Source organism: Mesocricetus auratus, unplaced genomic scaffold (genome assembly GCF_017639785.1).
Source record: "Mesocricetus auratus isolate SY011 unplaced genomic scaffold, BCM_Maur_2.0 Super-Scaffold_100026, whole genome shotgun sequence".
NCBI lineage: Eukaryota > Metazoa > Chordata > Mammalia > Rodentia > Cricetidae > Mesocricetus > Mesocricetus auratus.
Window position 1 is genome coordinate 26,564,027 of NW_024429207.1, and position 12,634 is coordinate 26,576,660.

A 12,634-nucleotide genomic window follows, 5' to 3' on the forward strand; every position below is an offset into this window, starting at 1 on the left:
TTTGAATTAAAACAAAAGGTTGAAAAAGTCCTGTATGTCCCTCATCATTTCTTTATTAGAGAAGTTTTGAGCTACACTCAGGGGCTGCAGCCATACCCACTCCTTGTAATTCTGTAGATGCAAAGTGGGAAGGCCAGGCTTTTGCCAAAAGTTTTTAGAGATGACTCACAAAATTCAATAACCTACCCTATATAAATGTAACCAAACATTTTTATTTTATATACCTTTGTCTTTTTCTTTACTGAATACTAATACCTCATTTATTAACTGTTACCAGTTTATTTAATTTACCCATCTTTATCTATCTTTCCATTGAGAATGATTCTCCAATCTACCCTCCAACTGAGGGCAACTTCTTATCTTAGGTTCCCTTTCTTTTTTGACCTTTGTTAGGTGAGGGCCTAGACATTTAATCCAATCCACCCTTCAACTGAGGGTTTAATCATGGAGATTTTAAATATTTTTAATAAAGCAGAGACTCCCCTTTTAGGAGGGGGAAACTCAGACTCTCGTGTTGGCAGCAGCCACTCCCAATGTATTTATTAGTGCTATAAAGGCGATGAATGGGGAGCTGCAGTGACTAACTGGCATCAAAATGGTGGGAGGGGTTTTCCTCACCAGTGCCCATACTTCCCTTACCTGAGTTTGGCAATGTTTGGATCATTTTTATCATGGCGAGCATTCCTAGTGTCGGGAGCAGAGTCGGGGTCAACATGCCTGATGCACCGTTCGGGGACCCAAATAGGCTTCTCACTTCCTGGAGGGAAAACACAAACAGCCCCTCGGACCCTAGCTAGTAGGGGAGTGGGTGGCTGCCATTTTCCTGTAATCAAATCCTTCCATCTGACCCATCCCAAAGACTGGGAGGGTTTGTTCCAATGTCTCTCCATAGCAGACAAATTATTACTGTCTATGGTCAAAAAATTTAAAAATATAAAGTATGGTGGATAACTGAATATTGGGGGAGGTGACATATTCCTCCTTTTTTATTTTTTTAAAATACTGTTTGAGAGTGGCATGGGTGCGCTCCACAATGGCCTGTCCGGTGGGGTTGTGAGGAATACCAAAAGAATGGACAATGTGAGGTTCCCTGCAAAAGGCAGCAAAGCGATTGCTGGCATAGGCAGGGCCATTGTCCGTTTTTAGGGCATCAGGAACGCCCATGTAGGCAAAGGCCTGCAGGCAATGGGAAATAACATCTTTAATCTTCTCTCCTGAGTGGAGAGAGGCAAAAATCAGTTTAGAATACGTATCCACCGAAACATGCATGTATTTTAATTTCCCTGCCTGTGGCAGGTGAGTTATATCCATTTGCCAAAGATGGTTGGCCCTGAGGCCCCGGAGATTTACCCCCTCATTGGGAGAATTATGATAAGGGGCACAGTCAGGGCACTGAGAGGTAATCTGTGTAGCCATGGATAGGGGGCACCCAGTATGAAATTTAATGGAGCGGGCATTTAGATGATATCGCTCATGGAGCTGGTGGGCAAGCTGCTCCTGAGTGTATAAGACCCTAGGGCGGGTCAAGGAGTCAGCAAATTGATTGCCCTGGGCAAGGGGTCCTGGAAGGTTAGTATGTGCACGAATAAATCCCACATAAGTAGGGTGGATGCGCTGCCAAATAAGATGTTGGAGCTGAACTAATAAGGAACGGATCTGAGAGGTTGGAAGAACATATGGAGAGGTTTCTAAAGGTCTGACAATGTTGGCAACATAGACACTATCAGTATATAAATTAAAGGGCTCCCCCTCAAACATTTGGAAGGCCATCAAACAGGCAAACAACTCTGCAGCTTGTGCTGACATTTTCCCTATGGGTACCCTCTTCTGCACCTGAGAAGAAACCACCACCGCGAAACCTTTGGAGGAACCATCTGTAAAGACTGAGCGAGCTCCAACTAGGGGGCTCTCCTTTAAAACCTTGGGAAAAATCACAGGATGTTGTTTAAAAAAAGACATCAAGGGGCTATTGGGATAAAGGTTATCAAACTTGGCACCTGTAGATGTAATAAACAGGGTCCACCCATCATGGAAGGTCTGTAGATATTCCATCTTCTCTTTATCATAAGGAAGAATAATTTTATCAGGACTCTTTCCAAAGGTTTGGATGCTAAACTTGTGTGCCTTCCATAACAATTGTAAAATCAGATTATAGTAGGGGGCCACTACCTTCTTAGGGGAGGCTGACAAATGTATCCAATAAATGGGGCCAGTCTGCCAAAACACAGCAGTGGGCGAAAAGCTAGATGAAAGTACAACCAGAACAAGAGGCTGTCCATAATCTATACGCCAAAGGTGGGCTTGCTCTATACTTTTTAACAACAATTGTAGGGCATTCCTGGCCTCTGGGGTAATCTGTCTAGGGGAAGTTGGAGCGGGATCCCCAGGAAGAATATCATAAAGGGGTTTAAGAGCCGCTGTTTCAATAGAAAGAGAAGGGCGAATCCACTGCACCTTTCCCAAAAATCTCTGCCAGTCATGAAGCGTTTTTAAATTTGAACAATCAATTTGGAGTCTTTGGGGCCGGAGGCCAGTTTGTTGAATTTGATGACCCAAGTAAGTATAAGGGGGTCTCTTTTGGATCTTTTCTGGAGCCAAAATAAATCCGCGGGCCTCCAGGAGCTCTTGTAGCTCTGCAAAGGCTATGTAACATTGCCTCTCCTCGGCTGCAGCCAAAAGAACATCATCCATGTAGTGGATGATGTAAAGATCAGGGAACTTACGCCTGAGGGGATCTAAACAGGCAGCTACATAAATCTGGCATATAGTTGGACTGTTAGCCATCCCTTGGGGAGCACCACCCATTGGAAGCGAAGTGCAGGCTCCCTAAAGTTAATTGCAGGAAGGCTAAATGCAAACCGAGGACTATCTTGAGAATGTAGGGGAATGGAAAAGAAGCAATCTTTTAAATCAATGACAATCAAATGCCAGTCTTTAGGAATGGCCACAGGTGAGGGCAAGCCAGGCTGGAGCGCCCCCATGGGCTGCATGGTCGCATTTACGGCCCTCAGGTCTTGTAGTAACATCCACTTTCCTGATGGTTTTTAATTACAAATATGGGGGTATTCCAGGGGGACGTGGAGGGGACCAGATGGCCCGCCTCCAATTGTTCTTGAACTAGCTGATGAGCCGCCTGGAGTTTTTCTGCTGGTAAGGGCCACTGTTCCACCCATACGGGATCATCTGATAGCCATGTGATAGGTATGGGGGCTGGCGGCGCAACAGTGACCCTCATTAAAAATGGTTAAAATCCTTCCTGTTCCCTGGGGCCCTGGTATTCAAAGGGGGGGATGCCACCGGGCAAGCCTCTCCCTGTTCTAGTTTATCTAGTCTCTTCCCCTGACTCCAGCCCATCCCTTGCTGGGGGGCCCCGCTTTTGGACTTGGGTGCCTGGGTGGTGAGGACCACTCCCATTTCTCATAGGAGGTCTCGTCCCCAGAGGTTGATAGGGAGGCCAGACAAAACATATGGTTGAAAAAACCCTGTGTGGCCCTCAGAATCTTGCCACTTTAGCATTCTGAGGCTCTTTTGTGGCACAGCCTGTCCTATTCCCTGGAGGGTCACCTTCCCTTCCTGCTTGGCCCAGGCAAGGGGCCAGAATTTATCTGAGAGGACAGAAATGTCCGCGCCAGAATCTAAAACGCCTTTGAAGGACTTGCCTTCTATCTTTAATGTAAGCTGGGGGCGGTTCTCCATGGTGGCTACCCAAAATGCTGCTGGGCCAGTACTTCCAAAACCTTGGTTATCCCTTTTCTCTTTAATTTTTTGAGCCTCACAAGGAGCTGTAGGGAGGAGGAACTGAGCAATCCGTTCTCCTGCTGGGATGGCAACAACCCCACTGTCCACTGATGTCATTATTTTAATCTCTCCCTCACTATCCTGGTCTATAACACCAGGGTGTACCTGGATGCCTCGAAGGATAGTACTGCACCATCCCAAGAGTAGTCCAACTGTGCCTGGGGGCAATGGCCCATGTACCCCAGTAGGGAGGGCCTGGATCCCCATCTCGGGTGTTAGGACTGCCCGGGTGGAGGGACCGATGTCCAGTCCTGTACTGCCTGAAGTGGCTCTAAGGAGGTCTGAGATATGAAGGGGTTGCTCTGGGGGAGTAAACGAATCTTGTTGCTGTCCACAGCGGGGGTCATTGCCCCATATACATTGGTTTTGGGGCCCTGGGGCGGGGCCCTCTTCCAGTTTTTTTGATTATTATTAGTAGGAAGGAAATTGCCCCCCCAAGTCAGTTTTAGAGTAACAGTCAGTGGCCCAATGATATCCCCTTTGGCAGCGGGGGCATAAACCAGGTCTCTTGAGACTAGTAGTACTATTTTGAGGGCACTCTCTATGGAAGTGTCCCTCCCTACCGCAGCTGAAACATGTTTTTCTCCCTCCCTGATTAGATCTTTTTTTTTTCCCCTTGGGGTCGAATAGTAGCAGCTAACACTTGGCCCTGGATGAAATTACCATTAATATCTCTACAGATCCGGATGTAGTCATTTAGACTTTTGTTGCGGTGGGGGCGAAGAGCCTCCTTACAGTACTTATTTGCATTTTTAAAAGCCATCTGTTTGATAATTGGCATCGCAGGCCCAATGCCCCCCAAATATTCTCTCTGTTACCTGACTGAGGCGGTCTACAAAGTCTTGGAAAGGTTCGGAGGGTCCTTGAAGGACTCTGGACAGGTGATCCCCTCTTTCCTTTGAAGGCAATGCTTCCCAAGCACCTTGGGCTGCTGCTGCCACTTGGGCATAGACAGCGATGTCATATTGCATTTGTTGTTGAATGGTGGCATACTGACCACTCCCAGTAAGCATCTCCACATTTCTCTGGGGCTGTCCGGCCTGTGCATTCCTTTGGGCTGTCTGGCTGCATCTTTCTTGAAACTCACCTCTCCAAATCAAATAATCTCCCCCGGACAAAGCTGCTCTGTAAAGCTGCTGCCAATCGCCAGGTGTCAAATTAAGAGGCACAAAAGATTCCATTAAGGAAAGTGTAAAGGGAGCCTGTGCTCCATAATTTAGAGTTGCCTCTTTCAGTTGTTTCATATTTTTGAAACTTAAAGGGTTATGGCGCCTAATGACCCGCTCAGGGTTGTTTGGGTCTGGAACCTCCATTACTGGGGCCACCACCGGATAGCATTGGACCCCTCCTCTGGGTCTTCCCTCCAGGTCCGAGAAGGAGGAGTCCCTCATTTTAGAGTATGGAGGGTTTCTCTCCCTGTCCTGTCTTTTTTAATTCGAGTCCTTTTTAGTGCCTTTTTAAGGGCCGAGACCTCAGCAAGTAACCGTTCCTTCTCAGACTCTGACGAGTCAGAGTCTGGGTCTGAGCTATTTTCATTTTCTAGGTCTGACAGAGTAGGATATACCCGATTCTGACTGAAGTCCCTCCTTTTGGGTCACGCCCCGAGATTTCTATTAACTCTTTTGTTGTTGCTAAGAGGCTCCTCCTCATCCTCACTAACAATGGAGCCTCTAGTTTCAGTCAGGGTTTCTCCAGATGATTCACTGTCACTCTCTGCCTCAGAACTCAGGGAGGCTTGAGTCTCAATCTCTTGTAACTCTGAAAAAGCCTCTTTTGTGGCCTGGACTACCTGGCGGTGGCTAGCCTTATCTGTCAAAAGTGTGCCCTTCACTAATCTCCATAAGGAGAATGTGGATGGGGGCAGGGACTCAGGTCCCTCTTTTCGTAAAAGTTGATGAAGATCACGGCGAACCTCCTCCCAATCTGGGATATTTAAACTCTCCCCGGTAATGAACCATGGACTGGCTCGTTCAATCGACTTTAGAAAGCCTTCTAAGGTTTTAGACTTTACTGTAGTTCCATGTCCTTCAAGTAACTTTTTAACTTGATACTGTAATTTAAGCTTCCCAGAACTATTCCCCATGGTTTTTTTTCTTTTTTTTTTCCCCAATCTGTCCCTGGCCAGAAAAAGAGACGAATCTGCTCACTTACCTCGCTTTCACAATCTCGGTGGGATCCTCCAATTGTCGCACCTGCTGTGCGGCCTGCATCCGAGAATGTAGCGAGGTGGTCGGGATAGATGACACAGAGACCGGTCAGTTGCTTTAAGAAAACTTTATGCTTCCCAAGTCAGCTTAGGAGGAGACCCCAGTCCGCTTAGGAGAGAGCTCTCAGGAGAAGTCTCTCTAAGAAAAAGGAGCTTCCCTTTTTAAGGACTTCTGCCATTCATCTACATACCATTTTTTCCAGACTTCTCACCCTCCTGGCTGGTGGTTTAATCTCCAGCCCCAGAATCGGGGAGACACCACAGGGAAACAGGAAGAGGCATCTAGCCATAGGGGGTGTGAAAGGCATGGTATTTCAGTGAGCAAGCCCTTATCTGAGCTCTATCAAGAGCTTTAGCACTTAATTGTTTTCAGTAAACATTACACAGCTGCCTGCTCCCAGGCCAAAGGGGAAGTGGGTTTCTGCTCAAGGTCTGGTGTCCCCACAAGTATCTGTCCATTTAGTTTGATGTTGGCTGTTGGTTTGCTGCCTGTAGCTTTTATTATGGTTATGTATGTTCCTGTTATCCCAGATCTCTCCAAGACCTTTATCATGAAGGGGTGTTGGATTTTGTCAAAGGCTTTTTCTGCTTCTATTGAGATGATCATGTGAATTTTGTTTTTCTTGTTTATATGGTGGATTACATTGATGGATTTTCGTATGTTGAACCATTCCTGCATCCCTGGGATGAAACCTACTTGATCATTGTGAATGATTGTTTTGATGTGTTCTTGGATCCAATTTGCCAGTATTTTATTGAGTATTTTTGCATCAATGTTCATGAGGGATATTGGTCTGAAGTTCTCTTTCTTAGTTGTATCTTTGTGTGGCTTGGGGATCAAGGTTATTGAAGCCTCGTAGAAAGAGTTTGGCAAAGACCCTTCTGCTTCTATTGCATGGAATACTTTGAGAAGAATTGGTATAAGCTGTTCTTTGAATTACTGGTAGATTTCTGCAATGAGACCATCTGGATCTGGGCTTTTTTTTTTTTTGGTTGGGAGACTTTTGATGACTGCTTCTCTTTCCATAGGGGTTATAGGTCTATTTAAATTGCTTATCTGTTCTTGATTTAATTTTGTCAAGTGATAGCTATCCAGGGAGCCATCCATTTCCTTTAATTTTTCGAATTTTGTGGAGTACAGGTTTTCAAAGTATGATCTGATGATTCTCTGAATTTCCTCAGAGTCCGTTGTTATGTCCCCCTTTTCATTTCTGATTTTGTTAATTTGCATGTTCACATTCTGCTGTTTAGTAAGTTTGGACAAAGTTTTGTTCAGAATTGAAACTTCATCTTGGTGAATTTTGCCTGTGATGTAATGAGCTCCTTCATCTCTTTTGAATGATTTTATTTCAAAGTCTAATTTGTTAGATATTAGGATTGCTACCCCTGCTTGTTTCTTGGGTCCATTTGATTGGAAAATCTTTTCCCAACCTTTAACTCTCAGGTAATGTCTGTCTTTGAGGCTGAGGTGTGTTTCTTGTATGTAGCAGAAGGATGCGTTCTGTCCTCGAATCCATTCTGTTAGCCTGTGTCTTTTTATGGGTGAGTCAAGGCCATTAATATTAAGGGATATTATTGACCATTGATTGCTCATTCTTCTTTGATTTGGAATGCTTGGTGGTGGTGGAATTATGTGTGGAATTCCACCCTTTTTATCTTTTGGATGTTGGTAAAGTGGGATTACCTAATGCCTATGTTTTTCTGGTTGTAGTTAACTTCCTTGGGTTGGTGTTTTCCTTCAAGAATTTTCTGTAGGGCTGGGTTAGTGGATATGTATTGCTTGAATCTAGTTTTTTCATGGAATATCTTGTCTTCTCCATCTATACTGATTGAGAGCTTTGCCGGGTATAGTAGTCTGGGTTGACATCCATGGTCTCTTCGTGTTGGTAGAACATCTATCCAGGACCTCCTGGATTTCAGAGTTTCCATGGAGAAGTCAGGTGTAATTCTGATAGGTTTGCCTTTATATGTTACTTGACCTTTTTCCTTAGCTCCCTTAATATTCTTTCTTTATTCTATATATTTGGGGTCTTGATTATTATGTGGCAAGAGGACTTTTTTGTGATCCACTCTATTTTGTGTTCTGTAAGCTTCTTGTACCTTCATTGGCATGTCTTTCTTTAGGTTTGGGAAGTTTTCTTCTATGATTTTGTTGATTATGTTTTCTGCCCCTGTGAGGTGGTTTACTTCTCCTTCTTCTATACCTATTATTCTTAGGTTTGGTCTTTTCATGGTGTCCCATATTTCCTGGATGTTTTGTGTTAAGAATTTGTTGGTCTTCAGATTTTCTTTGGTTGATGAATCCATTTCTCCTAGTATATCTTCAACACCTGAGATTATCTCTTCCATCTCTTATATTCTGTTGGTAATGCTTGTATCTGTAGTACCTGACCATTTTCCCAGCTTTTCTATTTCCAGCCTTTCTTCAGATTGTGTTTTTTATTGTCTGTATTTCAGTTTTCAACTCTTGCACTGTTTGAATTGTTTCTTGTAATTTTTGGTTTATCTTTTCACCCATTTGTTGTATTTTATGAATTTTTTGGTTTGTTTTTTCTTCCATTTCTTGCATTTTTTGGCTTGTTTTTTCTTCCATTTCTTGCATTTTTTTGGTTTGTTTTTTCTTCCATTTTTGCATTTTTTGGTTTGTTTTTTCTTTATTTCTTGCATTTTTGTTTTGTTTTTCCTCCCATTTCTTGCATTTTTTATTTTGTTTTTTCTTCCATTTTTGCATTTTTTGTTTTGTTTTTTTCTTCCATTTTTGCATTTTTGGATTGTTTTTTCTTCCATTTCTTTGAGGGATTTTCCTTTATCCTATTTTAGGGCCTCTATCATTTTCATGAAGTTGTTTTTAAGGTCATTCTCTTCTGCTTCATTTGCATTGGAATGTTGGAGTCTTGCTGGTGTGGATTCTCTAGAATCTGGTGGTGTCATATTTGTTTTTCTGTTGCTGAGTGTGTTTTTGTTTTGTCTCCTTCCCATCTCGTCTTCTAATGGGTGCAGAAAGAGCCCCTTAGTAGTCTGGTGGTTAGGGGACCAGAGTTCCTTTTCGGTGGGTGCAAGCAAGTCCAATACTCTGGTAGCTCTTCTATTCCTCGTCCTAGTTCTGGTCCCGTGGGTGGAGAAGATGCCTAGGAATCTGGGGTGCATAGTCCCCTTGTCTCATCGGTGGAAGAGAAGACCTTGGATCTGGTGTGCTTGGCTCCCACTGGGATGGGAAGCTTTGTGGCAGTCCCCAGCTAATCTCCAGGCACTGGATGCAGGGCCTGTTTTACCTGGTCCCACTGCCAGGCCTGCTGCTTAAATAATCTTTTTTTTTTTTGCTATTATAGTACCAGCTTTCCTGTGCTGTAAGCATTGTATAAGAAAGTATATATTAAAGATAATTAAATGACATCAATCCACAGGAATTGGGATGGTCCAGTAAGTTTGGGAAATATAGTATAGGTATTTTTTTCTTTCTGTCCTCCAGGATAATGGGTTTAGTGTATCAAACATTAGCTATAAACAGTTAGCAATTTTATGACAGCCATGCAACCATTGTTTTTTGTCATCTGGGTCATTTTTCTGTACTGTAGTTTTAATAAATAAAAGCTGTCAGAGTCATGATAACTCTTTTTCCCCTTGTATGATATCCAATTACTTGGGATATTTTGTTTAAAGAATACCTTTTCCGCCAGGCGGTGGTGGCGCATGCCTTTAATCCCAGCACTCGGGAGGCAGAGGCAGGCAGATCTCTGTGAGTTCGAGGCCGGGCTGGACCAATAGCCTCCAAAACAATACAGAGAAACCCTGTCTCGTAAAAACCAAAAAAAAAAAAAAAAAAAGAATACCTTTTCCAAATTAACATATCCTGATGTTTGTAGGAAGAAATGATTGTCTACTTTTTAATTTTAATATGTATTCTGAAATAGTATATGCCTTTAAGTATTACTTGCATAGTGTGTGTTTTTCTTAGTCCCCGAATGAAGTGTTTTCTTTCTTGTGGCCCCTGGTTAAGAGAGCGCAACCAGAGCGAGTACCACAGTTGGATGAGGAGAAGTGAGAAGGGGAGAAGAGTGAGTTCAGGGAGTCTGTTATGTTCTCAGTAGAAAAGACAAGGAAGGGACAGCAAGCAGTAGGACTGATGAATTTGGATACTAAAGGATGGCTCTCCCCTCACAGGTAGGTCTCTGTTGCCAAGTACCTGTCCCAATCTGTAAGAGCTTGACAGAGGAGGCCTTTGGGGGTATACACTTTGGTTTGTTCAGTTTGAATGTAAAAGCTGTTGTAAATAAGTGTCCCATGGTCAGGGCTATTGAGACATGTGCTTGTTAACCTGACTGGTGGAAGGCTTGTCATGAACACGAGTGTGTAGTGCACAATGCGGTGATGTTGGCCACAGTGTCATCAGATGGTAGAAACCTTTGGCTCCACTGCAATGTTAGGAGATCACATTTTTGAATATGGTCTGTTGTTGGCAGGGCTGGATGTCTCTTAACTAGTGAAGATTCATTGGGCAGCCCACAACTGCACTTTGAAAGGAGGCAAAAATTCATATATCTGATTTCCAACTCCTACATTTACATTGAACATATTTTCTTCTCTAGAGATGTACCCATAAAGGTTGCTGCAACCCTAAAAATTGTACTCTGATAAAGCCTTCGGAGTGTGGGACAGGGCCGTGCTGTGACAGAAGGTCATGCAAGGTAAGCCTCAAACACAGAACCTTTCAGGAGTCTTTAGTGTACTTCTCTCCTTGTCTCCTAGGTGTTAAACCTGCTCTTCAAGTGCTTTAATTTGCATTGTCTTTGGAGAGCTTTCTTTTGTCCTAAGTCTTAAAGTTAGAATATGAAGGACCATTTGGAGCGCCCCCCCTCCAGGAAATGTGTCATTTTTCCATTGGGTAGATACAAAGGGCATTTTCTAATTTACATTTTCTTTAAATTCAGCCTGTGGGTCACTGTCTCCCCTCTGCTTTTTATCATGTTTCAATCTGTCCCTAAGACGTCTCCAGCTGTGGTATGCAGTATTATTCAAAATTGTCTGGCCAGGAACTTTTCTTTGTCCTGTTTGAATGCAGTTCTTTATGATCAAATAGTGTACAACAAGATGAGAACTAACAAGGTCCATTTGACAAAGTAGCAATAGAAATTCAATTCTGAAAACCATTAAAAGGTGATTGGGGCAGGTGAGTCGGCAGCAGGCAGCATGTAACCAGGAAGCTTGGTTCTGGCAGGGTGTATTCCCTGAGTTTTGATGGTTACAGCCTTGTGTTTTCAAGGTGCCTGAATGGAGACACCCTTGTATGGCATTTGCACCTGACAGAGACCTTGTACTTCTCATGCTAGAGCCCTTCCTAACTTCTGTCGCTACATTGGGCTCTTCCTTACAGCCCATCCTTCCGTAGTGAAGATCCAGAGGTGTGGTCATTAGGGACGACCATGAAGAACAGCTAACTAGGCTGGAGGAGTCTATACTCATTTTGTCAGATACGATAAACTGGAAGTAGAGGCCTGCTCACAGCCACTCTGTGTTAGCTTCTCGTCTTTACGGACTCCGAGTGGAGAAGGCCCTATTTCTTCTTTGTGTTCTTGCAAATAGGTGAGGTTCTATCAGACCTTTTCTGAAAGTGGAGAGATTTGCTCCAAGTGTTTTCCTTAAGGCTTTCTGTTTAGACATAAGTGTACATGCAAAGCTATGGTGGATATCAATAGAATCAGCTTCTTCACCCACAGGTACTAGTGTGAAAGATGTTTGGAGATAACACCTAGACACTCTCACAGGCCACTGTGAATCCAACTGGCACCATCTTATAACTATGTGTAGATAAGAAAAGATAATGAGTCCTTTAGTGGCATCTTCATTCTGTGTATATTTTGGGAGTATGTATTCTTGATGGTTCTCAAACAAGCTCTGTCCCTATGTTGTAGAGCTCCATTTCTGTGTCTTTTTCGTTCTTTCTTTTAAAAAATAAAAACAAAGCTGACTTTAATCCAGATGGCATGATCTTTCAAAGGAGTAGAGAAATCTTCTCTTGCCTAACTTTAGGAAGAGGAGAACCAAGTCACCCTGACAAAAGCTAGCCTGTTGTTCATCTTTCAGATAGCCGAAAGAGGGCGTCTTTGTAGGAGAAGTAGAGACCTGTGTGATTTCCCTGAGTTCTGCAATGGGAAATCTGAATACTGTGGACCTGACACAAAGGCTGCTGACCTAGAACCCTGCAACAACAGAACTGCCTATTGCTATGGTGGGATTTGCCAAGACATTGATAGGCATTGCATGGATTTATTCGGAAAACGTATGAGATAAACCTTGTTTTTTGTTTTTGGTGGGGAGGCATTTTTTTTAATTGCTGTTATTTTAAAGCCACAAATCTGTCCTGTAGCCTTATTACAAAATATTGATCTACACCCATATTTGAAAATCAAATCAAAGCAACTCCTTTCCATGTCATACAGGAAAAGACTAACATTGAGACCATATAGAATATGAGTCAATATTGAGGTCATTGGTGGGAGAAGAACAGAGTATTAGTGTGTGGCTTTGGGGAGACAGCAACTTTCTCAACAGTTTTCCTTAACACAGTACACCTTTTTCCTGAGTAGTTATTGGTTGATTCTTGCCCACGGCTCCCATTTACACTGCCAGACA

General features: G+C 43.3%; 1 protein-coding gene across 2 annotated transcripts in view; it reads left to right on the top strand.

The window, feature by feature from the left end:
- The window catches only part of LOC110340306 (A disintegrin and metallopeptidase domain 3-like), a 53,540-nt gene that overhangs the window by 19,860 nt on the left and 21,046 nt on the right, over positions 1-12,634 (top strand). For both annotated transcript variants that reach the window (XM_040731967.1, XM_040731966.1), the window contains exons 10-11: positions 10,591-10,689; positions 12,086-12,281. In XM_040731967.1, coding sequence (XP_040587901.1) covers positions 10,591-10,689; positions 12,086-12,281 — 295 coding nt within the window. The remainder of the gene's footprint in view (positions 1-10,590; positions 10,690-12,085; positions 12,282-12,634) is intronic.